Source organism: Haliotis rubra, unplaced genomic scaffold (genome assembly GCF_003918875.1).
Source record: "Haliotis rubra isolate DU_JTF1 unplaced genomic scaffold, ASM391887v1 Scf111, whole genome shotgun sequence".
In the NCBI taxonomy this organism is placed as follows: domain Eukaryota; kingdom Metazoa; phylum Mollusca; class Gastropoda; order Lepetellida; family Haliotidae; genus Haliotis; species Haliotis rubra.
The window spans coordinates 24,091-44,502 of record NW_025765015.1 but is presented as its reverse complement, the minus strand read 5'-3'; the positions used below and the strand labels follow the sequence as shown (position 1 = coordinate 44,502).

Below are 20,412 nucleotides of genomic sequence, written 5' to 3'. Positions count from 1 at the left end.
TAGTACACTTCTATAATTATATGTTTTACACAAACACATAGTGGATGCAACACTACTTACAGCTACATCGTAATTGTTTAAACCACATCACTAGATTTCCGTTGGGAGTAATTTTCTAAACTGGTTTGAAAAAGTTACCAAAAAACGCTTCCTGTTAGCAAGTAAGAGACGGACTCATCTGTTTATTTGTAACCAATTATTTCGTTGTTGAGCTGAAAAAAATAAGAAGTTAGTCACGAGCATAAATACGTGATTTGTTTTTATTTGTTGGCTCTGATGCATGCGTGCTGATGTGAGTCGGTGGAAGAACCTGGTTGCTGTGATGTAGGTCTACTAGTCGAGCTGTTAGTCTATGGGTCTACGTGTGAGGCTGTCAAGCGGGCGGGGCAGGTTATGAATAGGCAGTGTGCGCAGATGCGGTAATTCGTATATCACAGCTGGCAGTTCATAAGAAACAGGACACCTTTTTGTTTCTAATTCTCCGCGCTTACGAAGTGTCGGCAATACGATCCCGCCTGTTACGTGTGCAGTCGGTTTAGTGTGACATGCTTTCAACTTCCTTGTTTAATACCGTATTCTTTCAAATGGAGGCATAGACAGAGGGTGTGGATTTTTGTAAACAAAAAGCCTCTATCTTAGAAGGATACCTGTCGAGCTCTTTGGGTGTGTATTTCTCTCTCTCTTTCTCTCTCTCTCTCTCTCTCTCTCTCTCTCTCTCTCTCTCTCTCTCTCTCTCTCTCTCTCTCTCTCTCTCTCTCTCTCTCTCTCTCTCTCTCTCTCTTTCACATCACATGCACAGTTATAAATGTAACTGGATTGGACAGCTGCGAATAAAGGGCGTCTATCTAAAGAGAGAACCCCCATCTCTAAAATAGGAACACGTGTACAATATCGTCTTAGTTCGACAATTCTCGGTGTTGGTATGTACCAGGTCCACAAGACATTATCCGCGCATGGTCTTTATACAAGTATTAACTGTAAAACAGATGAAGAATATTTGAGCCTCCGTGTCGTGGCTATTTATCCATGCATCCTGACGGCTAACATGAATCGTGGTTTGAGGTCCGTGTAGTCAATTTTCAATTCTTTATTCTCATAAACCACCTTGGTGGTACAAGAGCATATATTGTAAACATATATACAAATACAAATTCAAATTCAAGATGGAAGTAAACAACATATTAACATTTTTTTCTGACAAGAGATGATAGATGTAGGATATATTTTGATAGATTTACTATGTCTCGAGATGTTTTTACAGACAAAAATTTCGTGAACTTTGTTTCCTTGGGAAAAGAGGTTAGATGGGAGGGTAAATATTGTTTCCTCAAAGTATCTAATGCTTTGCAATGAAAAATATAGTGGTATTCATCTGCGATGCTTTTAGAAGTGCATAGTTGACACGTTCTCTCGCCCCTTGGAATATTATACCAGCGGCCCGTCTCAATAGGTAAACTATGGTTACATGTTCAAAATCTCAATAATGGTAAAGAAATGCGTTTTGGAAGGAGGAGATATACATCAAAATTGGGAAATGGCTTTAGGTGCTGATAGTGTATACCCTTGGGACTAGAAATAATGTCATTGTGCCAGTTTTGGATAAATTGATCTTTAAGAATATGTTCAACTTTTGAGGCCAGGCACTGGGTAGTACAAACTGAGGGATTTTCAAAAACATACGAGAGTCCAATATTGTCAAATATATTTTTTACGTGCGAGAGCCAGGGATTATCTTTTTTATCTATTGATCTTTGAAGTGATAAATACTTGTAAATTAAGTTCGTAAGCTTAAAAACACCTTCTTGGTCAGTTAACTTGTGCCAAAAGTTTAATAAACGTTTATATATCATAATTCTAATTGGGAATCTTCCTAGTTCCCCATACAGCATTAAACGAGGGGTTGAATTTCTTAATCCTGTAATGAGTCTTAAGAATTTTAAATGAATTTTCTCCTAAATTTCAAGGTTTTCGAAAGACCAGACTTCTGCACCATAGGTCAAGACAGGTACTACCATTAAGTCAAATGCTAACAAGAAACAGTCTTAAGGCAGGTCTAACTTTCTAGCTTTTTTCATTAAACTATACATTGCTTTTGAGTCACTATTGCTTACAGTTTTAATACTTGATACGAGTTTTCTATTTCTATGGAGCGTTATACCGAGGTGGGTATAACTATCAACTATTTCATGTAATTTCCCATCCAAATGAATTTTGATGGTCCTCCCCCGAATATTACTAATTTAGCTTTGTTTATATTAGTCGAAGGTAGGTTAGTTGTTTGTTTATTTAAAACAAAATTCCACTTAAGCGTATGGCCAGTCGACTGTTGTATAAATATCGTCAATGTGTTTTAAGGTTGATCTGTCGAATGTTGGAAAAATAACCTCCACTTAAGCGTATGGACAATTGACTGTTGTATAAATATCGTCAGTATGTTTCACGGTTTATCTGTCGAATGTTAGTAAATTATTGTCCGTGTGTTCCACGATTTTCAGGTGAGTGGAACTTTTGTAAAATAACGCACCCATCTGTCAGTGAATGTGCTGTTAAAATAGAAATCCACATGGAAGCTAGCGGACCTCTGTAACAGCTTTGAGCAGTCCGCCTACCACTGAAAGGAAGTGAAACCACCTATGGTTTACTAGAGATCTACTTGTCATGAAAAGCGGAAATTCAGATGAAGTCATCAAAGAAAAGGGTAAAGGAGAAAGAGCTGTTGATACTTTATACGCTGAGGAGAGGGTGTATCTGGGGAGGGTGAGTAAGGGAGGGTTGTTGGGGGTAGGGACTGCTTCTGACAGAGCTATAGGGGTCGTATCAAACAAGCACTGACTGGAATCTCAGCTCTAACTCAGAGCTACGATAAAACATGGACCATGCCAAAGCAACTTAATGTAAGGAAGATTTCACTGATAACTTCTGTTCATATCAAGATGCCTTAACTGGGGCACGCACATTGCGGGTCGGCTTTACACAGATGTACTCTGTACAGGCTAACAAGATAGCAATCTACATGCAAACCATCTATATTTGTCTCCAGCTTTTTTACAGTTGAAAAAAACCCCAAGAAATGTAAAGCACTATTATATACGCACGTTGGCCCTTCTGAAGGAAATATATGTCTTAAACTGGATAAGCAAAGATACCTCTCTCCATTGAGGTCGGACGTACAGTGACGTAAGTTGTAGACCCGAATTAATTTCGACACATGGCATTAACTTCGTGATAAGACTGTCCCTCAGCTGCTTTAATCTTAATGGTTGACGGATGGCTCCATTTTTATCAGGGCTAACACGAGGAACTTACAGATTCCATGGATACGCGGTATATAGAGGAGCATTAACATACAAGTCTCTTTCTCTGTTGCTGAATCAGGAATGAGAAACAAGCAATGGGTACCAGGGACAAATTCCACCTCTTCGTGATGAATGTACCTATGTCTCTTCTGTGAGGTCGGGACTGGGGCTCATATAATTATAATGTACACTGACATTTATGCCCAGTAATATACTTTTATTATTTAAAATACGTATTTGCAAAAACAGGCATAAAGGTGCTCAGAACAATTGCCATATATTTTGTGTCCTATACAAACATAAATCACGAATACTGATTTGGGAAGGAAGGGCAAAGACTTCACCTCATCTATCTGTAAACGAAGATGTTTTGTCATTAATTGCTGGAACTTTTTATATCTATTAAGCAAATCCTGGATCTGTCCTAGTTTAACAGTTGCAGACACCATAACTTCAGCGAATGTTGATCGAGACGGGACAGTTTGGTGTATCCCTGAGCTTCAAACGTTGTTTAGGTCTTACTACCTGACTGTTGTGATAAGCACAACTGCACAACTTGCGACGTTTATGTTAGCTGTAGGATTTAGAGCTGTTGTAATGGTTCTGCTCAGATGCTCGAAGAAATGGCACTAAATCTAAGTATTTGCCAAGGCATTTTGGTTATAATGAATCTATGATATCTAAGAATAAGATCAATTTCCTAACATTAGTAATGAAATTGGTTTAAAAAATGTATTTTAGGCTATGGAAGTAAACATCAACATTGTATGTGTGTTGCACAACACTTAAAAAGCAACTTTACGTCAGCTGAATGAGGAAAATTGAATGCAAATTATCTTTTAATCACAATATCTTATTGTAATGTTTGCAATGCCATCATATAATTACAGTAAGACCAATTACGATGTGAAATTAATAATGCATTTTAAATGAATCCATGAAAGATACATCAAACATGTATTGTTCTGATTGCAGGTTCCTGTTGAAGCCAATGTGTCGGCCAAGATGAGGAGTATGTAACTATGCCCTCTGTATATTTGGAATTAAATAATTTATAGCGGAACTCACGCGATGAACCATACATGTGATGTCGATTGCCGAGGAAAGTAAATCGATTCACTTGCGTATACAGTTCCGTTACAGTGTCTTGCTATATCTAATACGGTACGGGTCTTATAATGTGAAAGTGTGAAGTTTTATGTGTATTTTTGTGTGGAGCCTGTGTGCAGTCGTTTACAAAACTCTCATTATGACTAGCATGCTAGGACCATATCTGAAGAAGGTTTGTGTATGTGTAATCTGAGAGAGCTCAAACCCCCTGTTTTCTAAGGTAGCAGAGTTAGAAATAGACATGTTTACATAATTTACCGCAAACACTGAACTTGATCTATGTCTTGGTACACAGCATCAGTGTGGAGAAATACACCACGGTGCAATCGTGTTTATTGATATTAAGATTGCCCTGAGCCTGTCTTCTTTCCACCGTTACATGAGCGATACCTACAGCGTATAGGAATGTGTTCGGGTTTAACTTATGTCGTCATGCAAGACTGCCAAGACAACGTGATATATGTCCGACAAAAACCGGTCCAGCTGCATTTTCTCTTTTGTTTCCCATCATGTAAGGAGGTTTTATTGTTATGGCAGTAGCCTCACTTGGAGGTATGTGAAGCCCGTCAGGTGTGCCCCTTCCTGGTATTGCTATATTATTGCAACACCTCACCCACTAACGTCCGACTATAGTAAATCTAATTTTGATTATACTGATTACGTAACCGTTACGGAATATATGAATAACTATTTTTTTGTCAATCAGGTCAAAGACAAAGATTGTCTTTCACCAAAATTGTAATATAGCTACGGTGTATATGTGATTTTTGTGATTGTAGTGCACACCTTAACATCAGGGTATATGGGATACTTGACTTGGTTCCGACCGGACGCTATTATAGCTAACCTAAACAAGATGTGTATATAATAACAAACATTCAGATGTTTTCAAAAGCAAACGTATACATGTGCGTCAGGTAATGTATAGAATTTTAAAATGTGTGTGCCCTATTCCGTATCAAGGAAAAATAACTTCTATGGATAGTCAACTTCTTTATTGCAATGAGTGCGACGTTTCGGTGTAGGTACTAACACCGTTATCAAGCAAGTGATACAAAGAATTGAAACAAGGAGAATATATACATAGCTGCATGGTGAGTATGTACAATTGACATGGTTGATATACATTTGATTGCTAATTAGTGATTTGAACAAAGAAGGTTGATGTACAGAGTGAGTTTATACAATAGATGAGTTTGAGTCAGTGAGTTTAGTTTTACGCCGCACTCAGCAATATTCCAGCTATATGGCAGCGATCTGTAAATGATCGAGTTTGGACCAGATAATCCAGTGATCAACAGCATGAGCATCAATCTGCGCATTTGGGAACCGATGACATGTGTCAAGCAAGTCAGCGAGCCTGACCACCCGATCCCGTTAGTCGCCTCTTACGACAAACAAGGGTTACTGGAGATCAATATTCTAACCCGGATATTCACGGGTAATAGATGAGTTTGATGTACACCGAGATGGTAATTAGGAAGTTGAAGATAAAGAAGTTCTAAACTTCTAAAATGCTTCTCAAAGAAACTGTTCCGTATCGTTATCAAGTTTACAAGGGGAGTAGCTGGTACATTTGTGTCGGCACAAGTTCCTTCACTGGGCAGATTGTGGAGGATTTGTACTTGGAAATATGAGAAAGGTCTGTTGAGATACCACTGACAGTTGTCATTAACGGAGATTTATAAATGTGTTTATAAACAGTAACACACTATTAGATATGGGAGCATCTTAACTCAGCAAGTCTCCATGTAGCGAGTCACCGTGTCACGCAAGAAATGTAATATCGCGTCAGTTGTCTTAACAGTTTTCCCGGACAATGATGACACTTGTTAAATTTAATTGAAATGTCGTGGTTAATTGAAGTCTTCGTAGGGCTTTGTTAGTTAATATACACGTGTTCACGCAACGGCGGGACACTAAGAATTGGGCCAACACACAGTGTGTTACAGTGTGGAATGAAACCGAGTTTGTTGGTTGGATGAACGAACACCTTCACATCTTGGCTATCCTACAAGTTATGTTGACATTAAGCATATCCCATGAGAAATACTTTTATGACACATTCGACAATTATTTTAGTGAGTGAGTTTAGTTTTACGCGGCTTATATCTATATGCCAGCAATATCAAGGCGGGTACGCGAGATATTGGCTTCACACATTGTACCCATGTGGTGAATCGAACCCAGGTCTTCGGCGAGACAAGCAAACGCTTTAACCACTAGTCTACCCCACCGCCCTCGTCATTTATATAGAGTACAACATAAATGCCAGCATCTTGGTTTGGGATAACTATAGGCAGCTGCCTTTTTAAAGTGGTGAAATTATTTCATATCTGCTAATCAAATGGAGTAAAAGTCCGTGGTTTTACTCGGTAACAGTAATCGGCAGCAACAAACATATATATTCGTAGAGATAACCACAACTAAAGGACACGCAGGTAGTAATATACTAGCCACAAAGCAAGGACACGCAGGTTGTAATATACTAGCCACAAAGTAAGGACACGCAGGTAGTAATATACTAGCCGCAAAGTAAGGACACGCAGGTAGTAATATACTAGCCACAAAGTAAGGACACGCAGGTAGTAATATACTAGCCGCAAAGTAAGGACACGCAGGTAGTAATATACTAGCCACAAAATAAAGACACGCAGGTAGTAATATACTAGCCACAAAGTATGGATATGCAGGTAGTAATATACTAGCCACAAAGTAAGGACACGCAGCTAGTAATATACTAGTCACAAAGTAAGGACACGCAGGTAGTAATATACTAGCCACAAAGTAAGGATATGCAGGTAGTAATATACAAGCCACAAAATAAAGACACGCAGGTAGTAATATACTAGCAACAAAGTACGGACATGCAGGTAGTAATATACTAGCCACAAAGTAACGACACGCAGGTAGTAATATACTAGCCACAAAGTAAGGACACGCAGGTAGTAATATACTAGCCACTAAATAAGGACACACACGTAGTAATATACTAGCCACAAAGTAAGGACACGCAGGTAGTAATATACTAGCCACAAAGTAAGGACACGCAGGTAGTAATATACTAGCCACTAAGTAAGGACACGCAGGTAGTAATATACTAGCAACAAAAAAATGACACGAAGGTAGTAATATACTAGCCACTAAGTAAGGACAAGCAGGTAGTAATTTACTCGCCACAAAATAACGACACGCAGGTAGTAATATACTAGCCACAAAATAACGACACGCAGGTAGTAATATACTAGCCACAAAATAATGGCACGCAGGTAGTAATATACTAGCCACTAAGTAAGGACACGCAGGTAGTAATTTACTAGCCACAAAATAAAGACACGCAGGTAGTAATATCCTAGCCACACGTAAGGACAAGCAGGTTGTAATATACTAGCCACTAAGCAAGGGCGCGCAGGTAGTAATATACTAGCCACAAAGTAAGGACACGCAGGTAGTAATATACTAGCCACAAAGTAAGGACACGCAGGTTGTAATATACTAGCCACAAAGTAAGGACACGCAGGTAGTAATATACTAGTCACTAAGTGGGACACGCAGGTTGTAATATACTAGCCACAGTGCAAGGGCGCGCAGATAGTAATATACTAGCCAAAAAATATAGACACGCAGGTAGCCACTACCAGCCACAAAGTACATGCAGGTAGTAATATACCAGCCACAAAGTAAGGACACGCAGGTTGTAATATACTAGCCACAAAATAACGACACGCAGATAGTAATATACTAGCCAAAAAATATAGACACGCAGGTAGTAATATACTAGCCACAAAGTATGGACATGCAGGTAGTAATATACTAGCCACAAAGTAAGGACACGCAGGTAGTAATATACTAGCCACAAAGTAAGGACACGCAGGTAGTAATATACTAGCCACAAAGTAAGGACACGCAGGTTGTACTATATTAGTCACACAATAACGACACGCAGGTTGTAATATACTAGCCACTAAGCAAGGGCGCGTAGGTAGTAATATACTAGCCACTAAGTAAGGACACGCAGGTAGTAATATATAAGCCAATAAATAAGGACACGCAGGTAGTAATATACTAGCCACAAAATAACGACACGCAGGTAGTAATATACTAGCCACAAAGTAAGGACACGCAGGTAGTAATATACTAGCAACAAAGTAAGGACACGCAAGTAGTAATATACTAGCCACAAAGTAAGGACACGCAGGTAGTAATATACTAGTCACTAAGTAAGGACACGCAGGTAGTAATATACTAGCCACAAAATAACGACACGCATGTAGTATAATACTAGCCACTAAGTAAGGACACACAGGTAGTAATATACTAGCCACAAAGTAAGGACACGCAGGTAGTAATATACTAGCCACAAAGTAAGGACACGCAGGTAGTAATATACTAGTCACTAACTAAGGTCACACAGGTAGTAATATACTAGCCGCAAAATAACGACACGCAGGTAGTAATATACTAGCTAAAAAGTATGGACATGCAGGTAGTAATATACTAGCCACAAAGTAAGGACACGCAGGTAGTAATATACAAGCCAGAAAATAACGACACGCAGGTAGTAATATACTAGCCACGAAGTAAGGACACGCAGATTGTAATATACTAGCCACAAAGTAAGGACACACAGGTAGTAATATACTAGCCACTAAGTAATGACACGCAAGTTGCAATATACCAGTCACTAAGCAAGGGCACGCAGGTAGTAATATACTAGCCACGAAGTAAGGACACGCAGGTAGTAATATACTAGCCACAAAGTAAGGACACGCAGGTTGTAATATACAAACCAAAAAGTAAGGACATGCAGGTAGTAATATACTAGTCACTAAGTAAGGACACGCAGATTGTAATATACTAGCCACTAAGCAAGGGCGCGCAGGTAGTAATATACTAGCCACTAAGTAAGGACACGCAGGTTGTAATATACTAGCCACAAAGTAAGGACACGCAGGTTGTAATATACTAGCCACAAAATAACGACACGCAGGTAGTAATATACTAGCCAAAAAATATAGACACGCAGGTAGTAATATACTAGCCACAAAGTAATGACATGCAGGTAGTAATATACTAGCCACTAAGTATGGACATGCAGGTAGTAATATACTAGCCACTAAGTAAGGACACGCAGGTAGTAATATACTAGCCACAAAGTAAGGACACGCAGGTAGTAGTATATCAGTCACAAAGTAATGACACGCAGGTAGTAATATACCAGTCACTAAGCAAGGGCACGCAGGTAGTAATATACTAACCACGAAGTAAGGACACGCAGGTTGTAATATACTAGCCACAAAGTAAGGACACGCAGGTAGTAATATACTAGTCACTAAGTAAGGACACGCAGGTAGTAATATACTAGCCACAAAATAACGACACGCAGGTAGTAATATACTAACTACAAAGTATGGACATGCAGGTAGTAATATACTAGCCACTAAGCAAGGGCACGCAGGTAGTAATCTACTAGCCACAAAATAACGACACGCAGGTAGTAATATACTAGCCACTAAGTAAGAACACGCAGGTAGTAATATACTAGCCACAAAGTAAGGACACACAGGTAGTAATATACTAGCCACAAAGTAATGACACGCAAGTAGTAATATACCAGTCACTAAGTAAGGGCACGCAGGTAGTAATATACTAGCCACGAAGTAAGGACACGCAGGTAGTAATATACTAGCCACAAAGTAAGGACACGCAGGTTGTAATATACTAGCCACAAAGTAATGACACGCAAGTAGTAATATACCAGTCACTAAGCAAGGGCACGCAGGTAGTAATATACTAGCCACGAAGTAAGGACACGCAGGTAGTAATATACTAGCCACAAAGTAAGGACACGCAGGTTGTAATATACTAGCCACAAAGTAAGGACACGCAGGTAGTAATATACTAGTCACTAAGTAAGGACACGCAGGTTGTAATATACTAGCCACGAAGTAAGGGCACGCAGGTAGTAATATACTAGCCACTAAGTAAGGACACGCAGGTTGTAATATACTAGCCACAAAGTAAGGACACGCAGGTTGTAATATACTAGCCACAAAATAACGACACGCAGGTAGTAATATACTAGCCAAAAAATATAGACACGCAGGTAGTAATATACTAGCTAAAAAGTATGGACATGCAGGTAGTAATATACTAGCCACAAAGTAAGGACACACAGGTAGTAATATACTAGCCACAAAGTAAGGACACGCAGGTAGTAATATACTAGCCACAATGTAAGGACACGCAGGTTGTACTATACTAGCCACACAATAACGACACGCAGGTTGTAATATACTAGCCACTAAGCAAGGGCGCGTAGGTAGTAATATACTAGCCACTAAGTAAGGACACGCAGGTAGTAATATACTAGCCACAAAGTAAGGGCACGCAGGTAGTAATATACTAGCCAGAAAGTAATGACACGCAAGTAGTAATATACCAGTCACTAAGTAAGGGCACACAGGTAGTAATATACTAGCCACAAAATAACGACACTCAGCTAGTAACATACCAGCCACTAAGCAAGGACACGCAGGTAGTAATATACTAGCCACGAAGGAAACATATGCAGCGACCAGATTAGATGGAAAATATCAGGTTCTTTCTCCTTTTCGTCCGGGTTCGTTGTGTCAATCTATTCTAAATTAATCTTGCTTAATTTCGTGCACATTCCGCTTCGGGGATACTTTATACACGCTTGATAAATATTTGTCATGGTATTAGGTTTCAGATCCTGATTACACCGTGTCAACGGATTGTCACAGATGCGTGAGTGACATCTGTGTTCTTGTCTCCTGTTTATATAGTCTATAGAAGAAAATTAGAAAATGAGGAAAATTAGAGAATGTGGTATTCTATTCTTTTAAAGTTTAAAAGTTCCTGGTATAACCTGTCCGTATCCGGTACCGGTATGTGTTGCGGTGCACCAATGACCAACTGAAGTCGCATTCTTGGAATCGTATTCTTCCTCCGTTATTTAAGAGCTGCTTCTGAATGGAATCCCATTATCTTAAAACGTTGAGCAATGTCAGATAACCGTCAGTGAGAGAGAAGCCTATTTTGATTCTTTAATCTACAGAAAGTTTCATATCCGTCGGCCACACACAGATAGCACAATACCATTACTCTGTACAGTTGTCACATTTGTTTTGAGGTTTGTTTTAAATACCTGCTGAAACATATAAACATATGCCATCAAGCCACTGGGTTGGGATTTCTTTGATTGGTTTCCTGAATACATATCAGTTAGGAGAGCCTTGGGATTAGCGCTATTTGGAACACAAGTTCGTGTCCGGAATCATGATCAAAACAGGTGCTTTGAATACAAAACTGAGACATGATACTAAAGTATTTGATCAATATCGCTGATCCCCAGTATTTGTGCCTCACATTTGACTTAAGAGAGAAACTTCACCATATATAGGGATCGGGTGGTCGGACTCTGTGACCCTGACAATGGTATGCATCTTTGCTCATGCTTTCGGTCATTGGTTTAGTGAGTGAGTTGGTCGTTACACCGCTTTTAGCAAAATTCCAGCATTATCACGGCGGGGGAACGCCAGAAATGGGCTTCACACTTTGTACCCATGTGGGGAATCGAACCCGAGCCTTCGGCGTGAGACCTCCTCCGTGGTGTAGTGGTTAGAACGTCCGCCCGGAGAGCGGAAGGTCGCGGGTTCGATCCCCGACTTGTCATACCAAAATACGTTAAAATATGGTACTTGTTGGTCCCTGCCTGGCGCTCGGCATTAATGGGTATAACAAGGACTGGTCGGCTCGGAGTCAGTATAATGTGTCTGAGTGGGGTATTCATGCTTCACTGCGGCATGGTATCTCAGTGGGCTAGCACTATAAAACCAGCTTCAGTCTGGGCTAGTACAAGCAGCCGCACATACACATACACATACACACGAATGCACGTCGTCATATGAGCGAAATATTCTCAAGCACGACGTTAAACCCAATTTCACCTCACCTCACCTCACCTCACCTTCGGTGTGACGAGTGAACGCTTTAACCACAAGGCTACCACACAGCCCCCCCGTCGGTTTAGACATACCAGTATTGTTACACCAGCATTAAACAACATGTCTTATCTGAATACATTATAAACACAGAGTCACATTCTAATCGTATCGAACAGCGATTATAAAGGTGGTACACTTACGTGACAGCGGGCAGAGCTCACACAGACGGTAGCAGGATGGTATATTCTATCGTGAACGCTGTCCACACAGGGTGTGGTTGTCAGTCTGAGCATCCATCCACGGAAACGGTGTCGTTTACACCACAATGAATCACTATGTTCATACTTCCGTCGTCGCTGCTGCTACATTCCGGATATAAATATAATAATCACACATCGCGATCAAATCTTCAGGGATGTTTTTCCTTAAGGCATGCTCATGCATTTATCATGAACATATGATGCGATGGGTAGTAAAGTGGTTAAAGTGGTCGCTTGTCATGGCACACTTAATAATTGTTGACGCTGGACAAAGTGGAGTTGGCGATTCTGAATGTCCACTGCAGGAATGATTGTAGCTACAATTACTAGAGAGCGTTAGTAAGTGAAGCGTGTTTTACGCCGCTTTTAGTAATATTACAGCAACTTTTCGGCGTGTTCCCAACCAATGGGCTTCACTCAATTCACCCATTCGGGGAAGCAAACCCGGACCCTCGACGTGATGCGCGAATCCTTTATCTACTTTGCTACCCTACGTCCGAATAATTCTAGATGTGACTTAAAATTCACGTGACCTTCGTGCTGCGAGGGTACGTAAGAGCGGAAGGGCTTGTTCGTGTTTGTGGCAGACTCTGTCCGAGTTACGGTGGTCCTTGAGTGATGTTTGTTTGTTTGTTTGTTGTTGAAAGCCGCACTCTGCAACATTCCAGCTATACGGGGCAGAACTTGCTGGAACTGGCATCCCTGTATTGTTTATAGAGTTCAGTATCTGATTGACAGGGTCATATTCATCATTCACTCAATACTGAAACGTCGCTCATATTATATTAAAATAGTTGTATATAGAACTCTCCTCGTTGTTCATTCCAAACTCATTCAGTATCTGTGAAATATAGGAGAGGACATGAGATATGATTCGTTTGTCTGGGAGGACCGACACAGGCAGACAGAGATATCCATATCATATGTTGAAATATAAAATCCTTCCCGTGCGACATAATGAATTATTGTATTTTAAAGATAACTATATAATTGGCAGGACTTTGCACTTCAAACTACACAAACTATGTTTGTATGATGTGTACAACTATTGCAATTGGTATGAACTAAACATTCTGTCACTGACAAAAGTGATGAAGTCCAAGGATGTCACTATAGACTGAGCAGTTCAGCAAAACACGGGTAGCACATCCCACTGTTTTGTCAAAACGCCATGTCTGGTGCACGTAAAGCCTTTAGACCAAAGTACATAGAATACAGTACAGGGCATTGTGTTAAATACAAAGTGAACTTTATTGGTTAAGGTTTCTGCGTTTCAGAGCTGCAAACCGAAACATCACCAGATGGCCCTACATGTTTACTTGAACAGCTGGATAAGGTGAGAAAACAGATCTACGGAAGCTTTGGTAACACATTAACTGGGTACGCGTTTCTTCTGATATTTAGTACTGTGGGGCAAATAAACATTAAACGGTACAAATCGACAGTTTGGTTAAGATCATATGCACAGAAAGAACACAGACAATGTGATTTAGGAATGTTTTGTTGTCGCTCTTAGTAAATATTATGTTGCGTGCACCAACATGAGTTCAAGCACAAGCACAATATAACAGTGGTGTGTTAGTTAGATATCGGTCGGACTCTGTGGGGGTATATGTTTCATAGCGAACTCTTTATAAATGCCAATATATCAATAAGTCGTTGTTGCAAGACTTAAAGAAATGTTTTTTGTGCTGCGTCCTGATTTGCACGCGATTATCTACAACACTATACCACCTGACGGTTTCATGGGCGAGGTCACCGAGGTCAAGATACCGTTACACGGTACCCAGTACCATACGCATGCCTGACAGTAAGATGATCATGAAGATATCATCATTGTGTAAACTAAGTGAGGTTAAAACAATAGATTCACCTTTATAAACCACAGGCTTATCAAAGGGCAAACATCAATAAACAAGATGAGTTAAGAAAGGGCATCTTGATCTGTGGGGATTTTTTTAAAAAACATACATTATCCAAAGCAATGCTTGTAGAAAAACATCCTACTTCATACTGTTAAATAAAACATTAGGAATGACAAGTCTTTATGGGTGATCAACATTTTTTATTGTTCAATGGCGACGTTTCGGTACTTATGCCGTTTTCAAGCACGAGGAAAAGCGGTATAATGCTTGAAAACTGGATAAATATAATGTGTTTAGATGTTTAATAGTATAAATTAGACATACTGCAGTAGTATTGATTAAAATATGGTGTTTTTCAACTATAGTTGAAAAAGATATGTAAACTCCATGCGAACTCCCAGCCCTCCTCTAGCTGTTGGCTGATACAGCGTGGCAGGACACATGAACACATGTTCATCTGACATAACATCATCTTATAGTGTTTATCAGGGACTCATTTCGGGTGTGCGTTTTTTGTACAAGAAAAATATCAAAACTTCGCACAAGGGCTCACTATCAATCAAGGCCATCTTCATGTATGCTTGTCCAGTATTCCATCTTCATTCAGATAGCAGTCATGCTTGTCCAGTATTCACGGTGTATTTCCAACATTCAGATAGCAGTCATCTTCATGTATGCTTGTCCAGTATTCACGGTGTATTTCCAACATTCAGATAGCAGTCATCTTCATGTATGCTTGTCCAGTATTCACGGTGTATTTCCAACATTCAGATAGCAGTCATCTTCATGTATGCTTATCCAGTATTCATGGTGTATTTCCAACATTCAGATAGCAGTCATCTTCATGTATGCTTGTCCAGTATTCACGGTGTATTTCCAACATTCAGATAGCAGTGAACAAAGCAGGATATCAATTTACGAATCTGCTATTTATGTTTAAGAATATACAGCCAGATACTTATTATTAATAACACCCTGATTGGCGCCTTTCATTCATTCATTCATTCATCCATCCATCCCATAGGCGGATCCAGGAATTTTGAAAGGAGGGGTTCAGGGGTTCAAACCCTGACCCCCTGGATCCGCCAATGCATCCATCCTTCCTTCCATCCATCCATCCATCCATCCATCCAAACACCCACCCACCAAAACCCACCCACCCACTCACTCACTCACTACATTCATTCATTCATTCATTCATTCATTCATTCATTCGGAGTTGTTTTCAGTACCGAAGTCCTTCAGTTTGGTGATTTTTGGAAATCAGGAGTGGTTGCCAGGTTTGGGCGTCGTTGCTTTGTCGTGTGGAATTGTGAATAAGTTTAATATGAATGTTTGGAAAATCGGCGTAAAATATAAAACGAGTTGTAACAACAGTTTTTGTCTCCCAGCTAATTACAAGGTAACTCCCCCGTATTGTTGTGGAAAATAATATATCATGTTTACAACGCGGATCTGTCTCTTGGGAAATTAATGTGCAGGTGTTCATGAAACACAATCCTCCTTCGTACAAGGAACATACTTTTATCATTAAAAATGTCATCTGACAAGCAATGCGTGATGCGCATTTACGTCACTGAGAACAATCTAGTAAGGCGCGTTCATAAACAACTGGAGTAGTTCAACTGTGTGATGGGTGGAAAGAAATTGCATCAATTCTGTTACTGATTGTTACTTTGAGTGTTCTCCAAATTTACAACCATGCTCTTACACGATGTAAGGAAAAGTAGATCTGTCCTGACGTATGAGCTGCGACACTCACAGTGTCACAAGCCTCGCTTTTTATTTAGGTTGTTTACGGATATGTTTCTCTGAAAACAAGAAAGACATTTTCAACTCTGTGTGTTTATTGTATAAACGTATGATCGGTAGTTTTTAAAAGGATAATAATTCAGTGATATGATGGCTGAGATCCTCACAATATTTTAGATATGTTGTCGTGGTGACTGTAATATCTGGTTTGGAGAAAATGAGTAGTGATTTTCAGAATCGGTAATACAAATATCTGTCAATTGAGTTTTCATATATTTTTTGTTCTGGGTCTATGAACCAATAATATTTAAGAAAACAAACAATCAGGCCCAGTTTACTTTGTTCTAAAATCCAGATGATATAACTTCGTCTGAACTTAAAACATTAGACTAACGCTTAGAATTTAATATATATAATTTTGTTACCTGTAGTAACAAATAATCCCATTTAAATTGAAAAGGAGCCCCAGTGAGATGTAAAATTCCGAACCTTGGGAAATCTAGACTTGCTTCATTTAGGGCTTTAGCATTGCAAGGAGGGCTCGGCATTAGGGAAAATAATGTGGTTCAGCGAATGTGAGACAGTATGTTAAAGCATCGACTCTCAAGGCCGTGCAATTAGACGTTGTCCCACATGTTTAATGAAGTGTGTAGCCGTACGAGGGTGAACCTTTATGATGATGAAGAGATGTCCAACTTAATATATATATGCGTCTCTGGTGTTGCATAACTGCTTCTTCACTACAGTCTCGTCGACAAACAGGATGTCACGATATCCTTAGCGTCCTTTAAAGATAGTCAACGTACAACGGATTGGGTAATCCCAGAACGCGGTATAATGAGGAAGTGTACACGAGAAAATCACATATTTCCCTATGTCAAACAAAACTGACTTTTAGTGTCATCTATTGTTTGAAAATATACATAGCTTGCTCTCTCTCAGGCAATACAAAATTCACACTCGTATCGTATAAGTCGTATAACATACTTACTCGAGCGTAATAATTCCTTTATTATCCATTTTATTCATGTACAGTTGGACAGTAAAAACTGTAAGCAAGTGTGACGGCCATTTTCATTGACGTCACATTCAAATGTTTGATGACGTCAAAGACGACGAAATACAGAAACAATGGTTGCTAGGAAGACGTGATATGTGCACAAATGCACATATGATGTACATGACACTGGTTATGTTTCACCATATGGGTAATAAACATTTATTCGACATTCGTGGTAGGTTATTTTCCAAAACATTCCTGGCGATATCGACGACGCTACAGATTGATCATTACTGATTTGATGAAAATGAAAAAAACAACAAAAACAATACCCCTGATCGCTGATATGCTCTTTTGAAATTCAATTCCAATTCTCAGAGTACAAATTCGCTATTTAGATTTTAAAATATACACTAAATAACGCTATGAATGGTGATTTAGCAATAGTAAAAAGTAGCGTGTGTATTTTCAGTAATTTTGCCCTCCCTATATTGAATGGATGATATCACAGAAGAGAGAACTTCCCAAACTGCCAAGTGCATTTATTTTCGGGATGCATTTGAATATCTTTTTTTTTCTACCTCAACCGAGGACTTTTACCGCTGGGTTGGTAGATCTAGTGCATGTACGCTTTGGGTCGGCCGAAGTGGGATACGGTTGGAAAGACAACGGACTCAAATGTAATGCTATACAATTTGGTTAGACTGTATCCTGAAATAAGGACGTAGTTACAGTGTATGTGTTGTGGTCGAGTTTTAATGTATTCCACCGATAACAGACATATTTTAGTTTGTGAACATTCTAGGGACGCTTCTTTGTGAATGGTCTTTTGCCGTTTCTGTTACCTTTTTACCTATAGTGTTACTCATTCTACACGCGCGCACACACATTGAATATAGTGAATGCTTGGGGGGTCTTCAAAAGTACTGACACCAAGGTTCTTCCATTGTACGCAAACTGACATCTTAGTGAATTAACACGTTACAAGCCGCAACCCGGGGTACGTGTGTGAGTGAGGGTTTTACCACACAATTGGAATGTTCAAACAATGTCACAGGAACGTATTTATAATCGAGTCTGGACCAGGTAAACCCGTGACTGACAAAATGAATATCGATCCACGTCATCGGGGCCCAGTGTCCATCAATCAGTCCAGTGACACGGTCTAGTCATCCACTCCATGTTGTAGTCGTCGGGTCCAACAAGAAGAGTGTGCTACTGGGAACCTGTGTACTGATGTGGATAGGCACGTGTTGCTGAGCGAAAGTATTCAAGTCGGAATCAAATTGGACGATACACTGGATCGTGTCTGGGAGTTGACCTGAAGCGAGTGAGTGAGTGAGTGTGGTGTTTTACGCCGCTTTTAGCAATATTCCAGCAATATCACGGCGGCAGACACCAGAAATAGGTTTTACACATTGTACCCATGTGGGGAATCGAACCCGGGTCTTCGGCGTGACGAGCCAACGCTTTAACCACCGCCCCATGGCCTAAAGTGTATACATATACTTACATTTAGTCTCTGAAATTAAATCATTTTAGTTATTTTTAAACAGGAACGCCACCCTTTCAACATAAGATATTTTCCATTTTCACGAGTTTACGCTTGACAAAGATTTCAAACTGGTTTGGGGGTTAACATATGGCTATATTTAGTAGGAGAGTGAGTTAGTGAGTGTGGTTTTACCCCGCTTTTGACAATGTTCTAGCACATGACGATGGGCTTCACACATTGTACCCATGTGGGGAATCGAACCCAGGCCTTCGTAGTGACGAACGAAGGCCTTAACCACTAGGCTATCTCACCGCCCTGGTCAGTACGAGAAACTAGATGAGACAAAACGAACTACGTGTCTGCTACGAAATGCCATGCTGACACATCAGATATCATCATTATAGTTATGCTAAATCCCTATCGGTGCTGCATTAAACATTATATATTATTAATCTTCAGGATATTTGTTTACAACATTGTTTCCGTGGGAGTTCCCAAACACTGTTGAAATAGCATATGTGAAACCACAGTAAGTGCTAGGCCACAGGTAAACATATTGTCTCTCGGAATATATTAAATGGGTAGCTAGGTCGAAATTGAAATAAATGTTTTTATTTCGTTTTCCACACCGCTTGCTCCAACCTATATTCTCAAATGCGCTTAAGTAATATAAAGTTAGTTTAACACAATAAAGAGATTGTGTCAGATTAGAATAATTTTAATTGAAAATTAAAGACATTAATTATTGATTGTCACGATGTTTACATCAACTTCAGAATGTAAATGTTAATATGCAAAAGGGATGCAAAATTATCATTTTATAAAGCATAAATATTAATTTCAAATATTGTTAGTTTCTACTTGTTCGCTCTATCAAGTTTACTAATCCAAAAGAATTTGCCCCAATCTTATGTATTTAATTAAAACAAAGCATTTAGGCCTACCTAGCTTAACTTTGATCACAGTGAAACGTGTTTCGTCTCCACTTAAAGTACTATAGTAGTACAATACAGCAGGGTAGGAAACTCCCCAAAACTTTCACAGCCAGACCACAGGGCTGATTTTAATACTTGCCAGCCCTGACCAAAGCTTACCTGCCCACAAAATGTACTAACTTACGTAGTATAATTTAATTAAAACATGTACATGTCTAACTTTAACCCGATCGTCGTGCCGGTGAATTTGAGAAACTGGCAGTGTGGGTTGAAAATACCCCGTCCCGGGCTGTCGGGCATCAGGTATTTCGAACGCTGAATAGAGGTTGGAATGTTAAATCATATATTGGGTAAGATTCCCGTCAACGTAGGTTACAAAATGAAACGACATAAATAAAAATATTTTACTAACTGACAAAAATGTTGACAAATGTTTCTAATTATTGACAAATGTTTTGAACTATTGATAAAAATAGAAAAAGACTGGTATCCTGCCTTCGACTCTTGCAGTTAGTGCGGCAAGGAGCGCAAGCGCTAAAAGCAGGCCAATGAACCTTCAAGCTCCTCACAGCAATAGCCCATTCAATGAGCTTTCCTTGTAGCTAAGATACATAGCGTTCACTGACATGTCAGTGAACGCTATGTATCTTAGCTACTTTCCTTGGTGCTCAGTAAATATAAATACATCCCTAAAAACGAAGTCGGTGCTTCAAATGTAGAAGCAAAACG

General features: G+C 39.6%; 1 protein-coding gene across 2 annotated transcripts in view; it reads right to left on the bottom strand.

Moving 5' to 3' along the window:
- Positions 1 to 12,701, bottom strand: part of LOC124287696 (plexin-A1-like) — a 65,478-nt gene extending 52,777 nt beyond the window's left edge. Inside the window, exon 1 of one of the 2 annotated variants that reach the window (XM_046724226.1) lies at positions 12,577 to 12,701. In XM_046724226.1, coding sequence (XP_046580182.1) covers positions 12,577 to 12,669 — 93 coding nt within the window. In that variant the 5' untranslated portion in view covers positions 12,670 to 12,701. The remainder of the gene's footprint in view (positions 1 to 12,576) is intronic. The other variant, XM_046724243.1, reaches the window with a different exon arrangement.
- Between the last annotated feature and the right edge of the window lie 7,711 nt (positions 12,702 to 20,412).